This window comes from Grampus griseus (genome assembly GCF_964374135.1).
Source record: "Grampus griseus genome assembly, chromosome: 4".
Lineage (NCBI taxonomy): Eukaryota > Metazoa > Chordata > Mammalia > Artiodactyla > Delphinidae > Grampus > Grampus griseus.
The window spans coordinates 26745689-26771133 of NC_138997.1; the positions used below are offsets into that span (position 1 = coordinate 26745689).

The 25445-nt window shown below is 40.6% G+C and overlaps 1 protein-coding gene across 2 annotated transcripts in view; it reads left to right on the forward strand.

Annotated features, from left to right (window-relative positions):
• The window catches only part of ARHGAP10 (Rho GTPase activating protein 10), a 326233-nt gene that overhangs the window by 255120 nt on the left and 45668 nt on the right, over positions 1–25445 (forward strand). For both annotated transcript variants that reach the window (XM_082652719.1, XM_082652720.1), the window contains one exon: positions 17662–17812. In XM_082652719.1, the coding sequence (XP_082508845.1) occupies positions 17662–17812 (151 nt within the window). The remainder of the gene's footprint in view (positions 1–17661; positions 17813–25445) is intronic.

Consider the following 25445-nt stretch of genomic DNA (forward strand, 5'->3'; position numbering starts at 1 on the left):
TTTACTGATCCAGTTTCCCTTTCATACCCTCATGCACTGCACTCCAGTCATCCTGGCCTCTTTGGTATTCCTGGAACATGCATGGTACATTTCTACCCTAGGGCCTTTGCATTTGTTCATTTATTTCCAATGTCTAGAATGTTGCATGTCCCATAGTAGGCATTCAGTTAATATTTGAATGGATAATTCAAAATTGGCGGTCTGGTGGTTAAGACTCCACACTTCCAATGCAGGGGACGTGAGTTCGATCCCTGGCCAGGGAACTAAGGTCCCACACGCCCCATGGCATGGCCAAAAATATTAAAAAATAATTGAAGTGATGCACCATATCTCTGTGGTGATCCTTTGTGTGTTAAAATACATAAATAGAAATTATATATGCATAGGTAACTTTTAAAGTTTTCTTAGCAAAAAAGTCTAAAAAAATAGAAAAACTACTGACACAACGATTACCTTGGTGGGGAGGAGGGGACTTAGTATTTTTCCAGTATTCTTTGTGTGTCAGTATCGTCATCAACAGTGTTAGCAGGGTGGGGAGATGATGGCTCATTTGTAGTTTTCTTTTTAGACTTAAAAAATAATAAGCCAACTACCACACACTTAAATTTATATTACAAAATAAACACACTAGTTCTGTATCTCAGTGTAAAAATATCTGTCAGTTTGACTATATATTGGATAAAGCTGGAAATTGCTGGAGAGATCGGGTTTCAGTTTGAAGAAACATTAAAAATGCGTCTGAACCTTTTTTGAGTTCCTTCCATTCTTCCATGTCCTTCCTTTGTAATAAATGAAGCCCCTGTGTGGCCATCTTGTCCTCAGATGACAAAGACTTGAAGCAGTCCTGGGAGAAATAGCGGTATTTATGATCTATTTAACACGTTATATTTATTGTGAAGCGATTATATCTTGAAGTTACTTTGGGATGGTTATATTCCTCATATCATACCTGGTTCTGCACATGATACCAGATGAAAAAGGAAATAAATGTGTCTCTTTGTGGCCTGTCAAAGAGGGCCACAAATTCTCACTTCTCCCATCGAGATTGGAGAATCAGTGTCTCCTTCTCTTAAATCTTGATGGACCCTGAGATTGCTTTGATCATTAGACTATGGCAGAAGTGACTCAGAGCTGTGGCTTGAAGAGACTGACCCCTTCCTTCCTCTTGGATACTGCTTCTGGGGGAAGCCAGCCGCCATGGAGGAAGTCCAGCCATCCTGAGAATGGCAAGTTGTGAGGAGGCCCTGGCTCACCATGGGCAGAGGCTGCATAGCAGAGAGGTGGAGATGCCCAGCCAGCCCCAGCTGCTCCCACCTGCCCATCCCAGGCATCATCCCAGACGCCACTGGACCAAACTGAGGAACCCCACTGACAACCAAAACTGGGGTTTCACACTTAGGGCCCATTCATGTCCCAGCGTGTCCAGCCATTAGCCAGACCCCATGAGGCTGATCGGGCCTGCTGGGCCGTGTCCAGATTCCTGGGCTGGACAATGAGGAGTGTAATTCAACAGAGGTTGTTGGAAACCGTTCACCTCTGGAGAGGTCTGTTTTGTGGTGTTATGTGGTATCCCACTATTTTGGTGAAAATGATTTTTGGTTTAGTGAGTCCCTTTCCCTGTTGCCTTCCAGAGGAGTGTGCTTTTAGGTGAAAAAGGGAATATTTCAAAAAAAATTTTTTATTAATTTTTATTGCAGTGTAGTTGCTTAACAGTGTTGTGTTAGATTCTGCTGTGCAGCAAAGTGAATCAGTTATATGTATACATATATCCCCTCTTTTTTAGATTTCCTTCCCATTTAGGTCACCACAGAGCACTGAGTAGAGTTCCTTGTGCTATACAGCAGGTTCTCATTAGTTATCTATTTTTTATATTTTAGTGTATATATGTCAATCCTAATCTCCCAATTGATCCCACCCTCCTTCCCCCTTGGTATCCATACGTTTGTTCTCTACATCTGTGTCTCTATTTCTGCTTTGCAAGAAAGTTCATCTGTACCATTTTTTTTTAGATTCCACATATAAGCGATATTATACGATATTGGTTTTTCTCTTTCTGACTTACTTCACTCTGCATGACAGTCTCTAGTTCTATCCATGACTCTGCAGATGGCACTATTTCGTTCCTCCTTATCGCTGAGTAATATTCCATTGTATACATGTACCACATCTTTATCCATTCGTCTGTCAATGGGCATTTAGGTTGCTTCCATGACCAGGCTATTGTAAATAGTGTTGCAATGAACAGTGGGATGCATGTGTCCTTTTTTTCTTTTTAACATCTTTATTGGAGTATAATTGCTTTACAATGGTGTGTTAGTTTCTGCTTTATAACAAAGTGAAACAGTTATACATATACATGGATCCCCATATCTCTTCCCTCTTACGTCTCCCTCCCTCCCACCCTGCCTATCCCACCCCTCTAGGTGGACACAAAGCACCGAGCTGATCTTCCTGTGCTCTGCGGCTGCTTCCCACTAGCTATCTGTTTTACATTTGGTAGTGTATGTATGTCCATGCCACTCTCTCACTTCGTCCCAGCTTACCCGTCCTCCTCCCCATGTCCTGAAGTCCATTCTCTGCATCTGCGTCTTTATTCCTGTCATGCCCCTAGGTTCTTCAGAACCATTTTTTTTTTTTTTAGATTCCATATATATGTGTTAGCATATGGTATTTGTTTTTCTCTTTGTGGCTTTCTTCACTCTGTATGACAGACTCTAGCTCCATCCACCTCACTACAAATAACTCAGTTTTGTTTCTTTTTATGGCTGAGTAATATTCCGTTGTATATATGTGCCACATCTTCTTTATCCATTCATCTGTCAGTGGACAGTTAGATTGCTTCCATGTCCTGGCTATTGTAAATAGAGCTGCAATGAACATTGTGGTATGTGGCTCTTCTTGAATTATGGTTTTCTCAGGGTATATGCTCAGTAGTGGGATTGCTGGGTCATACAGTAGTTCTATTTTTAGTTTTTTAAGGAACCTCCATACTATTCTCCATAGTGGCTATATCAATTTACATTCCCACCAGCAGTGCAAGAGGGTTCCCTTTTCTCCACACCCTCTCCAGCATTTATTGTTTGTAGATTTTTTGGTGATGGCCATTCTGACTGGTATGAGATGGTATCTCATTGTAGTTTTGACTTGCATTTCTCTAATGATTAGTGATGTTGAGCATCCTTTCATGTGTTTGTTGGAAATCTGTATATGTTCTTTGGAGAAATGTCTATTTAGGTCTTCTGCCCAGTTTTGGATTGGGTTGTTTGTTTTTTTGATATTGAGCTGCATGAGCTGCTTGTAAATTTTGGAGATTAATCCTTTGTCAGTTGCTTCATTTGCAAATATTTTCTCCCATTCTGAGGGTTGTCTCTTCATCTTGTTTATAGTTTCCTTTGCTGTGCAGCAGCTTTTAAGTTTCATTAGGTCCCATTTGTTTATTTTTGTTCTTATTAGCATTTCTCTAGGAGGTGGGTCGAAAAGGATCTTGCTGTGATTTATGTCGTAGAGTGTTCTGCCTATGTTTTCCTCTAAGAGTTTGATAGTGTCTGGCCTTACATTTAGGTCTTTAATCCATTTTGAGTTTATTTTTGTGTATGGTGTTAGGGAGTGTTCTAATTTCATGCTTTTACATGTAGCTCTCCAGTTTTCCCAGCACCACTTATTGAAGAGGCTGTCTTTTCTCCAGTGTATATTCTTGCCTCCTTTATCAAAGATAAGGTGACCATATGTGCGTGGGTTTATCACTGGGCTTTCTATCCTGTTCCATTGATCTATATTTCTGTTTCTGTGCCAGTACCATACTATCTTGATCACTGTAGCTTTGTAGTATAGTCTGAAGTCAGGGAGCCTGATTCTTCCAGCTCCATTTTTCTTCTTCTTCTGGGATCCCTATCATTCAAATGTTGGTGAGTTTAATGTTGTCCCAGAGGTCTCTAAGACTGTCCTCAATTCTTTTCATTCTTTTTTCTTTATTCTGCTCTGCAGTAATTATTTCCACTATTTTATTTTCCTGGTCACTTATCCATTCTTCTGCCTCAGTTATTCTGCTATTGATTCCTTCTAGAGAATTTTTAACTTCATTTATTATCTTGTTCATCATTGTTTGTTTGTTCTTTAGTTCTTCTAGGTCCTTGTTAAATGTTTCTTGTATTTTCTCCATTCTTTTCCAAGATTTTGGATCATCTTTACTATCATTACTCTGAATTCTTTTCCAGGTAGACTCTGCATTTCCTCTTTATTTGTTTGGTCTGCTGGGTTTTTACCTTGCTCCTTCATCTGCTGTTTGTTTCCCTGTCTTCTCATTTTGCTTAACATACTGTGTTTGGGGTCTCCGTTTTGCAGCCTGCAGGTTCGTAGTTCCTGTCATTTTTGGTGTCTGCCCCCAGTGGGTAAGGTTGGTTCATTGGGTTGTGTATGGTTCCTGGTGGAGGGGACTAGTGCCTGTGTTCTTGTGGATGAGGCTGGATCTTGTGTTTCTAATGATCAGGACTGTGTCCGGTGGTGTGTTTTGGAGTGTCTGTCACCGTATTATGACTTTAAGCAGCCTCTCTGCTAATGTGTGGGGTTGTGTTCCTGTCTTGCTAGTTGTTTGGCATAGGGTATCCAGCACTGTAGCTTGCTGGTTGTTGAGTGGAGCTGGTTCTTAGCGTTGAGATGGAGATCTCTGGGAGAGCTTTCGCCGTTTGATATTACATGGAGCTGGGAGGTCTCTTGTGGACCAATGTCCTGAAGTCGGCTCTCCCACCTCAGAGGCTCAGGCCTGACACCCAGCCGGAGCAACAAGACTCTGTCAGCCACATGGCTCAGAAGAAAAGGGAGAAAAAAAGAAAGAAAGAATAAAATAAAATTTAAAAAGTTATTAAACTAAAAAAATACACATACACACCCACAAAAAGAGAAAAAGGAAAAAAAAATATAAAAGTAGGCGGAAGAGAGCAACCAAATCAATAAACAAGTCTACCAATGATAATAAACTCTAACTACTAAGCTAAGATACAAATAAAACCAGAAACAAATTAGATGCAAACCCCAAGTCTACAGTTGCTCCCAAAGTCCACCGCCTCAATTTTGGGATGATTCGTTGTCTATTCAGGTATTCCAGATACGCAGCCTACTTCAAGTTGATTGTGGAGATTTAATCCGCTGCTCCTGAGGCTGCTGGGAGAGATTTCCCTTTCTCTTCTTTGTTCACACAGGTCCTGGGATTCAGCTTTGGATTGGCCCTGCCTTTGTGTGTAGTTTGCCTGAGGGTGTCTGTGCCCCCCCCCCCCCCCCCCCGCAGACAGGACGGGGCTAAAGTGGCAGCTGATTAGGGGCCTCTGGCTCACTAATGCAGGGTGGGGGGGAGGGAGGTGTACGGAATGCAGGTGAGCTTGCGGCGGCAGAGGCCTGCGTGACTTTGCACCAGCCTGAGGCGCACAGTGTGTTTTCCCCGGGAAGTTGTCCCTGGATCATGGGACCCTGGCAGGGGCGGGCTGCACAGGCTCCTGGGAGGGGAGGTGTGGATAGTGACCTGTGCTCGCACACAGGCTTCTTGGTGGCTGCAGTAGCAGCCTTAGCGTCTCATACCCGTCTCTGGTGTCCGGGCTGATAGCTGCGGCTCGTGCCCTCTTCTGGAGCTAATTTAGGTGGTGCTCTGAATCCCCTCTCCTCGTGCACTGCGGAACAATGGTCTCTTGCCTCTTAGGCAGGTCCAGACTCTTTTCCGGACTCCCTCCTGGCTGGCCGTGGTGCACTAGCCCCCTTCAGGCTGTGTTCACGGAGCCAACCCCAGTCCTCACCCTGGGGTCTGACCTCCGAAGCCCGAGCCTCAGCTCCCAGCCGCGCCCACCTCGGCCGGTGAGCAGGTAAGCCTCTCGGGCTGGTGAGTGCCGGTCGGCATCGATCCTCTGTGCGGGAATCTCTCCCCTTTGCCCTCCGCACCCCTGTTGCTGTGCTCTCCTCCGTGGCTCCGAAGCTTTCCCGCCTCCGCCACCCGCAGTCTCCGCCCACGAAAGGGCTTCCTAGTGTGTGGAAACCTTTCCTCCTTCACGGCTCCTTCTCACTGCTGCAGGTCCCATCCCTATTCTTTTCTCTCTGTTTTTTCTTTTTCCTTTTGCCCTGTCCAGGTAGGTGGGGGAGTTTCTTGCCTTTTGGGAGGTCTGAAGTCTTCTGCTATCGTTCAGTAGGTGTTCTGTAGGAGTTGTTCCACATGTAGATGTATTTCTGATGTATTTGTGGGGAGGAAGGTGATCTCCACGTCTTACGTGTGCCATCTTGAAGGTCTCCACATGTATCTTTTTGAATTATGGTTTTCTCCGGGTATATGCCCAGGAGCAGAATTGCTGGATCATACAGTACCTCTATTTTTAGTTTTTTGAGAAACCTTCATGCTTTTCTCCTTAGTGGCTATACCAATTTACATTCCCGCCAACAGTGTAGGAGTGTTCTGAAACGGGAATATTTTTAAAGGTTATGTATTTACAGAACAAATGTTATATGCATCTTTCATACAATAAAAGTTGTAAAGATGATAATACAGTGCTGGTTCTGCAGGTCATCAATTTTCTTCTCATAGTATTCTCCCCATATTGACAGCAATTTTAGAGCTCTCACTACCTGGCTAAGTTTCCACCTTCCCTGCCCTCCTGTCTCTCCCATCCTTTCCCCACACACGGACTTGACTTGTCAGTGGAACTCTCAGGTCTTCTTGGGAATAGTACTCAGTACGACTATAGCACCTGTATAGTCTTTTTGTGTGTGTCTGCATATTTTTGCATACTGTGATACAGGAAAATCAGGTTAAAATGCCAGTAGGTGCTGTGGCTCTTAGGAGACTTCTAGGAGGCTATTATGCTCTTGGATATGTCTCTGGAATAATTATAAAGTTAGTATTTCTGGGGGCCAAATAAGGATGACTTTATGATGAATATATTTATGAAATGATAACGGTTTACAGAGCCTTTTCATGTACTTGTTAATATATGGCATGTTCTTTTTTGGGAAAGAGAAAACCAGGTTAAGAGGTATATTAAGATGAGATTACTCCCCGAACAGCCTAGGTCCCTCCTTTGACATGTTAATAACTGTGCACTGCCGATGAAATCAGAACTCTGAATGTGGCCGACTTGGGGTCGGGAACGAAGGGAGTTCAAGTCCCGGCATGGCACAGGCTGTGTTTATCAGGGATTCGGAAAGGTTGCCCTGTCGGCAGAAAAGGGTGACAGCGCAGCTTGACATGCTGGCTTCTGTATTGAGAAGGCTGAGTCATTTGGCTCACATACCTTGGTGAGTGAGAATGTCTTCGGGCGATGGGCATGTATTTTGTCCCCCGTAGATGCACGGGTCAGCTATTTGAGCCCTGCATGTAGTATTTGAACCTCTTTTGGAATACCTCTATTCTTACCTTGTAAAACTTTGGTGACACGGAACTCAGTATCTCCCAAGTTGACCTGCTCAGAAGTTGTGCAACTTCACCAGTCCAGAAAGTTGTTTCCCCTCATATTCAGCTGACATGTGCCTGTTTATAATCTCAACTCATTAGCCCCAGTTTAACCTCTGGGCCAAGTACAAGGTGAATCCCTCTTCCACATGAGAGTGTTTTTAGAATCTGAGAATTGGTACAGCACCCGTTGGATTTCTTTCGGGGTCCTTCACTTGTACGACTTTGTTTTGAATTTCCTACCTTCCTGGTTACATTCTTTGATGTGGTTTATAATAAGAAATATACATTTGGTCTTTGTCCATAGTGCCTGGCTCCCAGCTCCCAGAACCCTTGGAGTTTCCTGAGCGATAAGAGCAGTAGGCGCATCTTTGTTATATTTCGCTTCTCGTTTCTCGTCCTCAGTTCCTGAAGTCCCTTCAGGGCCATAAAGATGAAATGGGTGTCTTCCTATTCATGACAAGGCCCTTTGCACCGGGGCAGATTGCCAGAGAATCAACCATGAATAAAGGATTGGAATGTTCATTCCCACCCCCGGATTTGGGGGGAGCGAAGAGGGGCTGGGGGTTGAATCAATCACCAGTGGCCGGTGGTTTTTTTGTTTTGTTTTTTTTTGTGGTACGCAGGCCTCTCACTGTTGTGGCCTCTCCTGTTGTGGAGCACAGGCTCCAGACGTGCAGGCTCAGCGACTGTGGCTTACGGGCCCAGCCGCTCCGCGGCATGTGGGATCTTCCCGGAACGGGGTACGAACCCGTGTCCCCTGCATCGGCAGGCGGACTCTCAACCACTGTGCCACCAGGGAAGCCCTCTCTGGTTGTTTTATCCTGACTGTTCTCTGTCCTTCCAATTTAAGGAATACACTTAACGCATCATTGCACTTTTCATCATGATTGGAAGCCTTTGTGTCAAAGCTGGTCCTAGGCGAAGTGTGATCAGTTGAGGGAAATCTTCCTTTTTTGGCATTTCAAACACAGCTGCAAATGACGGAGGGTGAGCGAGTTCCAAACTGAGGTGGAATCCAAGAATCTAAGCATTAACCTTTTGAGATGTTCCTTGTAAGGTGCAGGAACTCGGTATCGTTGATGCTTTCATCATATTTAAGACTTACGAAAATAAATCGTACACACTGAAGGAAAGGCTGCTGTCGGCCCTCAGTATGTGTGACCTTCACATAACCTTGAGTTGGCAGGCATGAGGGTCTGTCTAAACATTGGGCTGTTTGGAATACTCTTAAAATTATGCAGGACTATCTTCTAAACTCCTAATTAGAAACGTTTCAATTGGGGGGTAAAATCTAGCTGAGTCCTAATGTGTTTAGAAATAGAATCCTGCCCAAAGCTTCTTCCTAACAGATCCATATAGCAGAGGTCACCTCTCACGTGTAACTAGGGACTGCACACTGGTAAATTCTAGGAACCTGGACCCCAGATACAGTTGTCCTGATGGATTGACTTCTTTAAAATGAGACAAATGTTGCACGGGAAGAAAAAACTCTGATAAATAGTCATCAACATTTTAACTGAAATGTCTCTGTGTGTGGGATGATGGGTGGTTTTCATCTTTAAAGAGTTTTTTTTTGTGTGTTTATCAGGATTTCTGCAGGGAATGTAATATGTTATCACTTTTGTAACATGGATAAATTATAATTTGAAAGAAATTTATTATTAAAAAATGAAAACCAAACTAGCCCCATAAATTTTAGGAGCAGTGATTAAATATGAAGGTTGAAACCACACTCCACCCCTCCCCATGCAGCTTCTCATAAAGTCCCACCATTGACCACCTTCAAAACATGGTTTTGCTTTAGGCATTTTATTTTTCTGATCGCTAAAATGGGAGGAGAAAAAAAAAAAACCGTGTTGCACTCTCAAATATGTAGGCCATGCCTGGGGGCGTACATACTTGGAAAAAGATTTCAGATGATTCTGATAAATATAATCATATACATGTCTTCAGGAGATGTTTTCTTCACTGATCAAAATTCACACATTTCCTTCTGTAGAATTAATAGGTCCAGGGCTTGTTTTTCTTTCCAGGGAAATGGTCATTCCTGCCTACCCAAATAACTAGGGGTCACGGCTTATATGCCAAAGGAAAACAATGTCATTTACCTTGAAAATTTCATAAGATGATGAGTCGGTTTTAAATGTGTTTACTCATATTCAGTTTAAAGATTCACAAGGAACATTGAGGGAGAGTCCTGCCTTTGTCATGGCCAGAGCTAGCCCTGACTGGGGGAGGCCTCTTTTTGCGGACCCCCAGGCCTTTGGGGACTGCAGATGCTAGGCCTCCTGTGTTCTGATCCTCTGTGCCGCCGTTAGGACCACATGTTTCTAAGGCAGGCTTGAATCCTGGAAAGACGAAGGGTGGCAAAGAGAGAAAGAAAAGAACTTCGGAAGAAGTTGTACAAAAACCGCACTGGAGTGTTTTTAAAGGTTTGTAAACCAAAAAACAACATTTTATAACTGGGAATATGTGTTTGCACCATGAATGTAAGAGTGATGCAACTTTGGCTTAATTAGGAGAGGTTCACCTCATGAGCTGATTGGGGAGAAAGTTACTCCATGAGCCTATGTGAATTTCTTTAATACCACTTGGTTCCAGTATGTTATCAAAGTTATTATTATTATTACTGTTATTATTACCGCTTTTGGTCTTTGTTGAACATTAGGAAGACCAGGGCACTGATGCTGTATCCACAGTTTATGTCACTGAAAATGCCCATGGTTTGGGGTGGGTAGTTCTGAGGTACATTCCATTTTATAAAGTCTTGTTGATAAAGGTTATCATTTACTGAAAGCTTGAAGTCAAGACCCAAAGTCAGTTATGTATTCTCCTCTATTTAGTGCACAGGGAACTGCAGAAATCACTATGTATATCCCATTAGGACTTGGGAAGGGGTCGGAAAATGTCTCCAGAAATTAAAGTTGGAAACTTAGAAAGAAAAAGAAAAACAGGAACTCTACCAATTGATAAATTGGTTGTAAACCAAATTTAGTTTCTTTTTTTTTTTTTTCTTTCGGTTGTAAACCAAAATTGAAGTTGTTCTTCAAAAAGCTCATGGCGGGCTTCCCTGGTGGCGCAGTGGTTAAGAATCCACCTGCCAATGCAGGGGACCCAGGTCCGATCCCCGGTCTGGGAAGGTCCCACATGCCACGGAGCAACTAAGCCCGTGTGCCACAACTACTGAGCCTGTGCTCTAGAGCCTGTGATCCACAACAAGAGAAGCCACTGCAATGAGAAGCCCTCACACCGTAATGAAGAGTAGCCCCCGCTCGCCGCAACTAGAGAAAGCCCGCACACAGCGACAAAGACCCAACACAGACAAAAATAAATTAAAAAAAAAAAAAAAAAAGCTCATGGTAAGTCAGGGCCGCTGTCAAGCCAGAGCCTGTCAAGCCGGAGCCTGTGGGATGGATGCCCATTGGGCTGGCTGTCTCTCCTGCCCACTTCCCCCCTCTCATTCTTCCTGGCTGCCCTTCTCCCTCTCCCCTGTGATGTAATGGAAATGGTTTCATGCTGACGGGCGTCAGCAGGGCTCCGAGCAAGACCCTGTAACATGCTCCTGTGTCAGCCTCACAGCTCTGTGTGTTGAGGCTTGTGTCCGATAATGCATGTGAGAGCACTTAGAGGAATTTCAACCACGGAGCAAAAACCTCCCCCGATGAGGAAGTACATGCATAGAGGACAGTCTGTTGGAGAGAAAGGGCTGGTGCCAACAAGATGGGAGATAGCAGTGGATGTTGAGGCCTTGGTCCGGGAACAAAGCCTGGGTCTGCCGCTGGTGGTGGTGTGAATGTGAGCGAACCTTTAGCCACAGGGCCTCAGTTTGTTCCCCTGTGAAATACAGGGGTGGCTGAAATTATAACTAGGAGCCTTTTCAGCTCTGAGATTCTGAGTTTGGATGAACCAGAACAAACATGAAGCCTCAGACTATTTCCAGCGTCTAGCCTGAACCCAACTGTTGTCTCACTCTCAGTCGCTATCATTAATTCTAGTTAAAGTTTCCTATAAAAGACCCATATTTGGTCACGGGGTAGTGCTGATTCAAGGACAGACAGCTGGAAAGGTTTCAGAGCTTTCCGTGGACTGTTCCCACCATAGCTAAACTCTGAAGTGATGCTGTAGATGGATGGTTCAGGCTACCTTGGAGGCAACTTAAGAGTCATACAGCCCCGAGGTAACGAGTATTTGTCTAAACACACTAGAGACTCTGAAGCTGAAAGAAATATTTGGCCATTTTGTATTTATGTGTTTTATTTTATTTTTTAAGGTCATGTAATTTTATTAAAATTTTTTTTAATTTTTATTCAATTTTTAAAGGTGACCCTCCATTTACAGTTATTACAAAATACTGGCTCTTTTCCCTGTGTAGTACAACATATCTTTGTAGCTCATTTTATACCCAATAGTTTGTACCTCTTAATCCTCTACCCCTGGATTGTCCTTCTCCCCTTCCCTCTCCCCACTGATAACCACTAGTTTGTTTTCTGTGTCTGTGAGTCTGTGCCCTTTTTGTTGTATTCCTTAGTTTGTTGTATTTTTAATTTTTTTAATTTTTTAACTTTATTGGAATATAGTTGATTTACAATGTTGAGTTAGTTTCAGGTGTACAGCAATATCGTGATGTATTTTAGAAAGAGATTGGAAATTTTATTTTTCCCTTCCTTCCATGTTAAAGGTTTACTAAGGGGAGTATGCATTAATTTCCAACTGTCTTCTGGCTGTACCTCTGTTATGGGTCACATAGTTATGAGAGATATGACATCACCAAAGAGGACATAATATGAATGGGGCTTAATACGAGTGTGTGATATCAGAGGCAGGCGGGCATGATGACCAAGACATGCACGCTGGAATCAGGAAATCTGGGTTCAAATCTTTGTAAGTCAAGTACTTGGCATAATGTCAGCCATAGCGCAAGTACCCAATAGTTGCAACTGTCATTGTTCAAGATGACAGGAATATACAAACATATTAGTAATCTTCTAATCACAAGAAGCATCACTGAACTCTTCTGGAGAAACAGCTTTTTAGAAAAGAATGACCTCATTCCCCTTAATTTCCTTTACCCATAGTATTTATTAATTCAGCTGAACCAAATGCTGTAGGTTTGAGTTGGGTACTAAAGTGAAATTTGCAGAGCCCATTCTTGTTTCCTATTCTCTGCAAAGTATTTCCAGCAGAGGTGGACTGGTCATTTCCACACGTGGCCCCTGGTAGCAGAGCGCAATGGAAGGACTTGGGGAGGTGTTTATATGTATGGCTGCGTCCCGTGGGCATAAACATCCAGTTGTTGTGTGTAAGGAATCTGTGACTCTGAGCAATAGTGCCAGACTTTGTTTGTGCTAGCACTCTTCAGAGACCTGAATAAGCACTTCCTTACCTGACACCTACGTGTGGAGTTTTGTTTTTTGTCATTGGATTGTCTGGTTTGAGTTTTTCTTATGTTGTAAATACGTAGGTGAAGTGAAGAAATTTTCTACCCTGAAAAAAATAAGTTTTGAGTAGACTTGATCTATTCCTTAAGGTAATTTCATCTTTTGCCCCAGAACAAAGGTGACATGATGTAGGGAAGTTAGGAGAGTCACACAATTCTGGAAGGAGACCTGGGTGCTAGAGGAATTTGCATCCATGCCATGGTTCTAGAATTGGAAAATCAGTGTTATATTTAAAGAAGGCACACATTGGCTACACAGAACAAGATCAGCTAACTTTTAACTTCTAGAATCAGATTGCCAAGAAAGAAGACCAAATTTTAAAGTAAATAATTTACTGTTTCTTCCTCTTCTGAATTTAAAAAGAGTATCTTTTAAAATCATTTCTGATGTTTCAGAGAGAACCATGAGAGCATAGCTTTGTATCAATAGCTTTAAAAAAAAGAGAATTGAGAACTGAGGTTGATGCATTGGCAGACAAGGTTAAATGCATATAAAAGGTAATGCATTCTTGAAACATCTAGAAGAACATAGCACAATGATGGTGAGTCTATAATCTCCAGGTTTACTCTTTCTAAACAGATACGGAACAGTATAATTGGTGATTTTTCCCCTAAGAATTAAATTTTGTTTGTTTTTTCAACTGGCAGCGGGGGCTTTGGAATCAGAGTTGAGAGTTAAGATACCAACTGTGCCATCTTCACACTGTGGAGACTTGGGCTGATTGTTTAATCTTTGAGCTTTTATTGTTTTAAACTGTGAAGAGCAATACGTACCTCAGAGGTTCTTGAGGATATTGAAGTGCTTTAGAGAAAGCCTACCACCTAGTAGGTGTTTATTAAGTAATGAATGATAGAGAAAGTAATTTAAATCTCAAATTTCAGTGCTGAAATGCGGAAGTAAATACACAAAACAACCGTGTGATTCTAGGTGACTTTGGAATTTTGACAAGAGCCTCTGTTTATTGCTTCCCTTTAGTCCATTTCTTGATGAGTTTTTCCACAAACACTTTTGATTAACTAAACGCTGAATTTGAGGAAGTCAAGACCTCAAGAAATTAATGACCTCTCAAAACAGTGGTTTAGTAGAGTAACGAGGGTCTGCATCCATTTTTATTATCACTATTTACTGGATGTGATCATATTACAAATAGAAAAGCTACCATTTATTTCTGGTTACTATGTACCAAGTGCTGTACCAAATACTTTATGAATGTCTCATTTAATCCCGGTAATAACTTGAGACATAAGTATTATGGCTCTCACTATATAAATGAGAAGATGAAATACACTCTTTTAATAATATGTCTAAGCCTCCATAGCTGGGAAGACTTAAAAGCCAGGATAGTACCTTTTCAAGTTAGCATCTGTGCTTTGGAACCACCTAATTTGATGATAGGTTAGCTCTTTGAAATGCTAATACACAGAATTTTTTGAGGGAATGGTTGGTCTTTAGAAGCTTTGAAACATTTCATGCCTGATTAGGACTTGGGAAGATCCAAGGAATTGATTGCATATGTCCAGTGCCACTTTTTTTTTTTTTTTTTTGCGGTACTCTCACTGTTGTGGCCTCTCCCGTTGCGGAGCACAGGCTCCAGACGCGCAGGCTCAGCGGCCATGGCTCACGGGCCCAGCCCCTCCGCGGCATGTGGGATCTTCCCGGACCGGGGCACGAACCCGTGTCCCCTGCATTGGCAGGTTCACTCTCAACCACTGCGCCACCAGGGAAGCCCCAGTGCCACTTTTTTTGAACTAATTTTTCTGGTGTTTCAATTTAGATTTTGGTCCATCCAAGACAAGTACAGAATGCTGTGGAATGACTGCCTAATGGGTATTTCTTAGCCTTGACTATACAAAAGAATCACCTGGGGAGCTTTAAAATGCAAACCACAGAAAAACAAAACAACCCCCCCCCAAGCCCAGTCCCCATTCCTAGATATTCTCCCCCCTCCAGTTTTATTGAGAGGTAATTGACATATAACATTGTATTAGTTGAAGGTGTACAACATAATGATTTGATATGGGTATATATTGTGAAAAATTACCCCAATAAATTTAGTTACCATCCATCATCACCTCACATAGTTACAATTTTTTTTTTCTTGTGATGAGAAGTTTTAAGATGTATTCTCTTAGCAACTTTCAAGTATATAATATAGTGCTGGCAACTGTGTTCACCATGCTGGACGTTACATCCCCAGAACCTATTTATCATATAACTGGAAGAAGTTTGTACCTTTTGGCCACCTTCATCCATCCCCAGAGCTGTCTCTGGTAACCACCAATCTGCAGTCTGTTCTTTGTTTCTATGAGTTTTTTTTTTTTTTCTTTTTTAAGATTCCACATATAAGTGACATCATAAAGTGTCGTCCTTCTCTGTCTGACTTATTTCACTGAGGTTGAAGGTGCATGCATGCTGTTGCATGTAGCAGGACTTTCTTCTTTTTGATGGCTCAATAATAGTTTCCTAGATACTCTGATGTAAACTGAACGATGTCATAAGTCTTCTGGAGACTTCTGGAGGCCCAGCTCTGGGATGTCTCAGATCAGCCCCCCAGGAACATTGGAGTCACACTCTTGGGTCCCGGTTTGCTTGGTATTCTGGCTCTGCAGACCGGGGCTGCTCTCACACCTTACTACCCTCACCCTCACTCTGTGTGGTGGTGGAGGAGAGTGGGGCAGGGAGGGGAAACCATGGTCAGCATTCTCATCATTCCAGTCAGTGCGATCTTCCAGGAAGAGCTGCTCGGAAGGTTATCAGCTATCCAGTGCCGGTTCTTGGGATATAACCTTTCCACTGTTTATTTATACTTTGGATATATTGGCTCTGTGTTGTTTGGTTTTTTATTCGAGTACCATTCCAGAGCCATGTGCCATGTTTATAAAGATCGAACATAAGTCAATGAGCTATTCCCAGTGTTGGTCACCCACAGGTGCTAGTTTCTTTTGATGGGATCAAGTTTTCCCACCTTTTCTTCTGTCCTTCACCATTGTCATCCTCTTCACAACCTAACTTCTCTCCTGTTCCCTCTACTTCACAACCTTCCTTAATTTGAACAATGAGAGATGGCAATAAGTCCAGATGTGGATGATAGTCTAGACAGCAGAGGATTTTGTTTTTTAACATCTTTATTGGAGTGTAACTGCTTTACAATGGTGTATTAGTTTCTGCTGTATAACAAAGTGAATCAGCTATACATAGACATATATCCCCCTATCTCCTCCCTCTTGCATCTCCCTCCCACCCTCCCTTTCCCACCCCTCTAGGTGGTCACAGAGCACCGAGCTTATCTCCCTGTGCTATCTGGCTGCTTCCCACTAGCTAGCTGTTTTACATTTGGTAGTGTATATATGTCCATGCCACTCTCTCACTTCGTCCCGGCTTCCCCTTCCCCCTCCCTGTGTCCTCAGGTCCATTCTCTAGTAGGGACAGCAGAGGATTTTGGGCAGATGAGTAGTTTGCTGTTTCCAGACTGCCCTATTGGAGCACAAAGTCTGTGGAAATATGGTATTAGCAGGTTACCAGTTGGAGGACAAAACTAACTCTTAACTAGCAAATATTTGTCCACAGTAATTTAAACCATTTTTTATTCAGTTTACACATGAGGGGGCAGTATGGTACTTAGAAAGTAAATGCTCTGTTGAAATTGTTTATTTCTGTTGGTATACAGTAGTTTTTAGGTGAGAACTTTTAGACCATGAATATAATTCTGACACGTTTGTTAGCTATTAAATGTGATACATATATGCGATACGCTCACGCGTATACACAGGTCATGTTTTTATTCAAGTATATAAATAATAATCTCCTTGTAACAGTGGGGCTTTCACACAGGGCCTTTTATTGTGAGTTTTATATTTACAGTTTGTTTAATGCTAGCTGGCTTTCTTCGAGCATCTACCTTTAGAACATCAGCCTTCTGGAGATACAGTGTCAGGGTGATGTCTAAATATTTTATGTTATGACTTCATTGAGGGCTGAAGGGACTCCAGTGTTATTGGGGACAGGAAGCTTCTGAACTCAGGTCTTGGCAGCTATGAAAATTTTATTATGAATCACCTCTGTATGATATGCTTCCCTTTATGGCATAGTTTGCTTTTCTCAAGAGAAAAAAAAAAATTGCTGAGCAAAGAAGCAGCACGTTTTAATTAATGTTGTTATTGCTGATAGATGGATGACACTGTAGATAATCAAGGTGCTGATACTCTAGGTTTCATAAATGGAGGGGAAATATTTAAGAGAAGTTGGAAGGTATTAAACGAATTGGTGAAATCTACGAAGCATTTTCTGAAAAATGCGCGTGGGAATCCGAAAGGTAATTTCGTAAAGCACAGGCTATTTTTAAATGTGTAAAAAATATTTGCGGTCATATGTTTCTGTTTCTGTAGTTTGAAAAAAAAATTGAGACTAGCATTTTGGCATAGATATAACTCTGTGTGAAATTGAATGGGATATTTGTTTTTAATATTTTATCCCGATTACTTCCTTTGTGGATGAAGAGCTGTGGTATTGTCTACATCTGGTGAAGATAGTTATACTTGTTTAGTTTGGGCATGAATCTGTTTTTAAATATAATGATTTGATGCTGCTTTTACTTAATTTTAATGAGAAATTTTATTTTGAAATCTCTGTTAAAAAATAAAGACTTACGGCTTAATACCCAAAATTTGAAGGCATGGATTTTTGGCTCCAACAGTCCCTTTTGGATGAACTCCAAATGTTGTTCGGTACTGGTATGACTGTTGGAAAACCCAGGTTTCTGTTCATGGAAAACAATTAATGTCCTTCATATTTTGATGGCAGATTTTTAGGACCCTGCCTGACGCCACACTGCCTGAGCCAGTCACCCTGTCAGCATCACCCCCGAATGCTCCACCAAGGCAATCGAAGAGACAGGGCCAGAGGACTAAGAGACCCGTGGCTGTATATAATCTTTGTCTTGAACTGGAAGATGGTAAGATGTTAATTACATGTTTCTTCTTGATAGTCTGTTGCGAATATGGCAAAGCCTATGACCCCAGGGCGGGCCATGGTCTTCCATCCTTTGGATTTTAACTTCTTTTCCCCTTAAGATTATGATTTTTGAGATTAACGGGGCAGGGGGGTGGTAAATCTTTCCTTGTCAGGGAGAGAATGCACGTTTCAGTTTTGTGTTTGTCTTTGTTATTCACAGTTCTTTTTTTACTTTGAAAAGACAGCTAAAATTTCTTTTTGGGGAGACTTGTGTGACCTCCTGTGAGGTTACATAACCCCGAGACAAATGGAAGAGGAACTAAAATGAAAGTAGATCTTTCATGAGAGGAGCAGATTGGAGTCTGATGTTAAATGCATTGAGATCAAAGGCACGGGTCCCTGTGGCGCTGGGGTCTGTGCTTCTGCACCTCCGGTTTTCTGACTTTCTTGTAAGGCAAGAAAGTGGGGTGGGGTGGCAAATTGACCACGGTCGGGGGCTAGGCTGAGTGGACCGAGCTGCAGTGGGACTCTGACCAGTGGAAGTCCTTACTTTCCATCCAAGCCACGCTGTTCCAACTCTCTGTTGTCATGTGGCCACCTTGTCTCAGTATTGCCAGATTGCCTCGTTTTTACTGGAGCCTAGAAATTGGAATTTTAAACACTGATCCCTACAAAACAAGGCTGTGAGCCATAGCGAGACCCCAGTTGCTGATTTGTAATCACGTAGTTATTGGCGTGGAGAATAAGATCGAAACTACCAAGGTTTTATTGGTTTGGAGGTGTGAGGTGATTGTCAAAGGGAAGGAGGAAATGAAGATAGAAACATACAATACCTCCATCGTAAGCAGCTGTATAATGAAATGTCACATAGCTAATATCCAAAGACCCATGCAAGCAGGTGACACCGGTCTTTAACTAACTCTCAGGGGATCTGTACACGAGGACTCAGAATGCCTCCTGTAGTGTGTGTGTGTGTGTGTGTGTGTGTGTATACACTTATATATTACACACACACACATATACACATGCACACACGTTAGTTTTAAAATCAGATCCTCATTTTCTAGAGAATGGGCATGATTTATTAAAGTCAACCTGTACTTTCAGAGCTTCCTTTTAGCCCTTAGTTTCAGCTTCTGAGCCCAGCCAACTTCTTATTCTCTGTTTCTTTTCTCGTGTTCACTCTCTCAACGGAGTTGCTAATAAGGAGTAAAGCTGACTGGTTTGAATTGAGCCTTGTCTTATCTATCACTTGTCCTCTGGAGGAAGTGTTAAAAAATTCGTGAACGAGGCAAATGTTGGAAAGTAGGAGGGGAGCAATATCAAGGCGATGTAAAACAATACCTACTTGGGCTCATCGGCCCTTGAGCAAAACTGAATTGACTCTGTTTCATAAAGGTAATGACCAAAGAGGGAATCACATCTACTTTGGGGGGTATTTTTAGGAATTGAATCAGAATAGCCAGTCATGTGTACATAGTTTACTAATTTTTTGATCATTGGGTTGCTGAATGATTATTATTAATGGGTAAGAAGCTGCTGAAGTGGTATTTAGCACATCTTTTATGGGAATACTCAAAATGGTGTACAATCATAGCTTTCCTAATTTTTAGGCCATATATAAATTCTGTACAACTCTTTAATTTTAAGGGAAAAAAGAAGATGGACAAATATTTAATTCCTGTAGTCTGTTTTTACGTTCACCATCTATATGATGTCTTATTGTACATTTTGTCTTTTTATAACTTTACATTGATCCTTCTGGATTGCAGCCTTTGATTTTTCCGGAAGTTGTTAGAATCAGAAAAGCCCATGATTTTGGTCATGGGGTGATTTTGTTTTATCTTACAGGTCATAAGATAAAGCAATTAAAACCTGTTATTTATCCTCTCCCCTCCCCCACCTATTATTTGTAGCTAAGCTTTAGTGAAACTCAAGTTGTGTGAAAAAGAATTATTTCAGGGAGAACAAAGTGGGATCCATGTTTTGCATATTCTAAAAAAAGAAATAAATGAAGAGGTGGTGAAAATGCTTTTGAAAGGAAGCATACAAGGAAAGGATATTAAAAGGCTATGTTGTTGATTATTACTTAGCACATTGAAAACTCTACCCTTTCAAAAAAAAAAAATCTCTTCTTATCACCAAGACTTAAATGTTTTTCAGTAGCCTGAGTCATCTAATTGTCAACTCTATTTGAAATTTTCAAAAGTTTAATCTTTTTATGTATTTTTTCTTATTGATGGTAGTTGAGTCACTTTCCATGCTTATCTAGTTTTGGTTAAGGTATGCATTAGTAGCCAACTTTGGTTGATGATTTTTCCAAATTTTTTAGTTTATTATGAGTCCGATAGAAGGTTTAAATGCAAGTATGTTTCCACCTTTACCCTCCCCCCATTTATTCACTGTAGTACAAGTTAAATTTGACTTAATAAAATCCAGGACAAATTATTTTTGTTTAAATTTAGGTAGATTATTTGCCAAGATTCAAGGAACTAGTTTGAATGACTGGAGAGTTTCCTCAGCTGTATGATTTGGTCACAGATTTGGTATTTGAGTGAAGTGGTTTTGTGGTATGTTATTTCTTCTGCATTGAGTAAGGTATGAAACCATGCGATGGACCCAACAGGCAACCCTGGAAAACACTCAGAATTGGTTTCAGTTCAGCATTAGGCAGATCAGAAAGTCGTCATTAGCAGTCAGCAAGCCTGTTAGCATGAGCTGAAGTAGGATAGACCTAGAAGTGGAGAATCCTAGCTTAGCTGGTGTGAAATAGGAGAGACGCCCTCCGCTGTTAGACATCGTTTTTCAACCCCGCCCCCCAAGTTTAATTAAAGACACTTAATATCTTTACTTTAACAAAGGCTTTAATTGGTATTGGCACATTTAGCCATACTGCATACACAATGCTCATTTATTTTCCTTTTTAACATGTGATTTAATGGCATTAAACTTGTTATTTGCAGAAGACTTTAGAATTCTAGTTACTTGCTTAAAGATCTCTGTTGATGATTAAGATGAACTGAAATGGATATATTATCTAGCTAGATTTCTTTAAATAGAGCAGCTGTTAAATTTTTTCTGAAATTCTTTTTATTATTTTGTAGAAGCCATATCGTTCATTTTCATATAGCATTTAATAGTCTCACAAACCTCAAAGCTGAGTAGATTTGGCTACGTCAGTTGTTGGGAAATAGCAAAATATGAGGTAGGCTGCTAAGTGCTAAAAAGAAGATGAAAAAATCAAAGGCTTCCTTTTATTTCGTTCTCAGGTTATCTTTGTGTTTTTATTTCCTTAGAAGTGGTAGTAACGTAACTCAAAAAGTTCAGTGTATGTTGTGTTTTTGTTTATACCTGCCCACTCCAAATTTATGTCCTTCCTACCTCTTTTTTTTTTTTTTTTTTTTTTTTGCGGTGTGCGGGCCTCTCACTGTTGTGGCCTCTCCCGTTGCAGAACACAGGCTCCGGACGCGCAGGCTCAGCGGCCATGGCTCACGGGCCCAGCCGCTCCGCGGCATGTGGGATCTTCCCAGACCGGGGCACGAACCCGTGTCCCCTGCATTGGCAGGCGGACTCTCAACCACTGCGCCACCAGGGAAGCCCTACCTCTTTTTTTAATTATATAAATTTCAGGTGTACAGCATTATAATTTGACATCTGTGTACACTACACAGTGATCACCGCCACAGGTCTAGTTATCATCCATCACCATACACTTGACCCCATTTACCCCTTTCATCCACTCCCCAACCTTCTTCCTCTCTGGTAACCACTAATCTGTTCTCTGTATCTATGTGTTTGTTTTATTTTGTTCATTTGTTTTGTTTTTTAAGATTTCAGATGTGAGTGAAATCATATGGTATTTGTCTTTCTCTCTCTGACTTACTTCATATAGCAGAATGCCTCCAATGTCCATCTGTGCTGTCACAAATATCAAGATTTCATTCTTTGTCATGGCTGAGTTGCATACATACATATACAATATGTATGGTACACATATATATATTCATCTATTGATGGACACTTAACGTTGTTTCCATATCTTGACTATTGTAAATAATGCTGCAATGAAAATTGGGGTGCATGTGTCTTTTTGAATTAATGTTTTTGTGTTCTTTGGATAAATACCCAGAAGAGGAATAGCTGGGTCATATGGTAGCTCTCTTCTTAACTCTTTGAAGAACCTCCATACTGTTTTCCCTAGTGGCTGCACCAAGTTATATTTCCAGAAACAGTGTACTAGGGTTCCCTTTTCTCCATATTCTCTCCAGCATTTGTTATTTATTGTCTTTGTTAATAGCCATTCTAACAGGTATGAGGTGATAGCTCATTGTGGTTTTGATTTGCATTTTCCTAACAATGGATGATATTGAACACCTTTTCATGAGTCTTTTGGCCATCTGTCTGTGTTGTTTTGGAAAACGTCTGTTCACATCCTCTGACCATTTTTCAGTTGGGTTTTTTTATTTATTTATTTTTGCTTTTGTTGTTAAGTTGTATGAGTTCTTTATATATTTTGATATTTTTAGATATTAATGCCTTATTGGATATGTGATTTGCTAATATCATCTCCCATTCAGTAGGTTACCTTTTCATTTGGTTGATCGTTTCCTTCGCTGTGCAGAAGCTTTTTAGTTTGATGTAGTCTCATTTGTTTATTTTTCCTTTTGTTTCCCTTGCCTTTGAAGTCAGATCCACAAAAACATAGCCAAGACCGATGTCAGTGATGTTACCACCTCTGTTTTCTTCTAGGAATTTTATGGTTTCACCTCCTACATTCAAGTGTTTAATCCATTTTGAGTTGATTTTTGTGTGTGGTGTAAGATAGTGGTCTAGTTTCATTCTTTTGCATGTTGCTGTCCAGTTTTCCCAATGCTGTTTATTGAAGAGACTGTCATTTCTCCATTATATGTTATTTGCTCCTTTGTCATAATTTAATGGTCCATATATGTGAAGGTTTATTTCTGGACTCTCATTCTGTTCTGTTGATCTGTGTGTCTGTTTTTGTTCCAGTACCACGCTGTTTAGATTACTATAGCTTTGTAGTATAGTTGCAAGACAAGGAGTGTAATACCTCCAGCTTTGTTGTTCTTTCTCAAGATTGTTTTGGCCATTTGGGGTCTTTTGTGGTTCCATACAATTTTTAGAGTCATTTGTTCTGCTTCTGTGAAATATGCCATTGGCATTTTGTTAGGGATTTCATTGAATCTGTAGAGAGCGTGGATATTTTGGCAATATAAATTCTTCTAATCCATGAGCATGGAATATCTTTCCATATATTTGTGTTTTCTTCAGTTTCTTTCCAGTGCCTTATAATTTTCAGTTTACAGGTCTTTCACCTCCTTGGTTAAATTGATTTCCAGGTATTTCATTCTTTTTGTTGCAATTGTAAATGGGATTGTTTTCTTAGTTTCTGTTTATGGTAGTTTGCTATTAGTGTATATAAATGCCACAGATTTCTGTATATTGATTTTGTATCCTGCAACGTTAATGAATTCATTTATTCTAACTGTTTTTTTGATGGAGGCTTTAGGGTTTTCTCTGTATGGTATCATGTCATCTGTGGGTAGTGACAGTTTTACTTCTTCCTTTCTGGTTTGGATGTCTTTTATTTCTTTTTCTTACCTAATTGTTGTGGCTAGGACTTTCATACTATGTTGAATAAAAGTAAGGTGAGAGCGGGCATCCTTGTCTTTTTCCTGATCTTACAGGACAAGCTTTTAGCTTTTCACTGTTAGGATATGATGTTAGCTGTGGGTTCGTCATATATGGCCTCATTATGTAAAGGTACATGCCCTCTATACCAACTTTGTTGAGAGTTTTGAATTTTGTGAAATGCTTTTTTGGCATCTGTTGAGATGATCATATGGTTTTTATCCTTAATTTTGTTGATACGATGTATCATGTTGATTGATTTATGGATGTTGAACCAATCTTACATCCCTGGAATAAATCCCACTTGATCATGATGTAAGATCCTCTTAATGTATTTAATGTATCATTGGATTTCATTTACTAATATTTTGTTGAGGATTCTTTTCATCTATGTTCATCAAGGATATTGGCTTGTAATTTTCTTTTTTTGTGGTGTTCTTGTTTGGTTTTGGCATCAGGGTAATGCTGGCTTCATAAAATGAGTTTGGAAGATTTCTCTCCTCTTCAGTTTTTTTGGAAGAGTTTGAGAAGGATAGGTATTAAATCTTTGAGTGTTTTGTAGAATTAACCAGTGAAGCCATCTGCCTGGGCTTTTGTTTGTTGGGAGATTTTTGGATTTCTGTTTCAACCTCCTTACTAGTAATTGGTCTATTCCTTCATGATTCAGTTGTGTGTTTCTAGAAATTGATGCACTTCTTCTAGGTTGTCCAATTTGTTAGCTTGTAATTGTCTGTAGTAGTTTCTTATGATTCTTTGTATTTCTCTGGTTGTTACTTCCCGTCTTTGATCTCTGATTTTATTTAGTTGAGCCCTCGTTTTTCCCTTGGTGAGTCTAGCTAAAGGCTTGTCAATTTTGTGTTTTCAAAGAACCAGATCGTAGCTTCATTGATCTTTTCTATTGTTTTTTTTAATCTCTTTCATTTATTTCCACTCTTGATTATTTCCTTCCTTCTACTAATTTTGGACGACTTTGTTCTTCTTTTTTCAGTTCCTTTAGGTGTGAAGTTACTGGAGTTTTTCTTGTTTCTTGAGGTAGGCCTGTATTGCTATGAACTTTCTTTGCTACATCTTGTTGATTTTGGCATGTCGTATTTCTGTTTTTATTTATCTCTTGGTATTTTTTTATTTCTCCTTTGATTTCTTCAGTGAGCCATTGGTTGCTCAGTAGCATGTTGGCTTATCTCCATGTTTTTGTGGTTTTTCCTTTTGTTTCTTGTGATCGATTTCTAGTTTCATGCCATTGTGGTTGGAGAAAATGCTTGATACGATTTCAGTCTTCTTGAGACTTGTCTAGTGACCTAACATGTAGTCTGTCTTGGAGAATGTTCCATATGCACTTGAAAAGAGTGTGTATTCTGCTTTTGGATGGAATATTCTGTATTTGTATATATCTATTAAGTCCATTTGGTCTGATGTGTTGTTTAAATTCAGTGTTTCCATATTAATTTTCTATCTGGATGATCTATCCATTGATATAAGTGAGGTGTTAAAGTCCTCCACTATTATTGTATTGCCTTTAATATCTCTTTATGTCCATTAATATTTGCTTTCCTATATCTTGGTGCTCCTCTGCTGGGTGCATATACATTTATAAATCTTATATCTTCTTGTTGGATTGACCCCTTTATCATTATGTAATGCCCTTCTTTGTCTTTTATTACAGTCTTTGTTTTAAAATCCATTTTGTCTGATATGAGTGTAGTTTCTCCAGCTTTCTTTCATTTCCATTTGCATGGAATGTCTTTTTAAGTCCCTTCACTTTGAGTCTCTGTGTACCCTTTCTTGTGAAATGAGTCTCTCTCCATTCAGCCATTCTGCCTTTGATGGGCAAATTTAGTCTGTTTACATTTAAAGTAATTATTAACAGGTATGTACTTATTGTCATTATGTTAATTGTTTCCTGGCTGTTTTTGTAGTTCTTCTCTGTTCGTTTCTTCTCTTTCTTGCTTCCTTTGTGTCTTGGTGGGTTTTTGCGCGTGTGC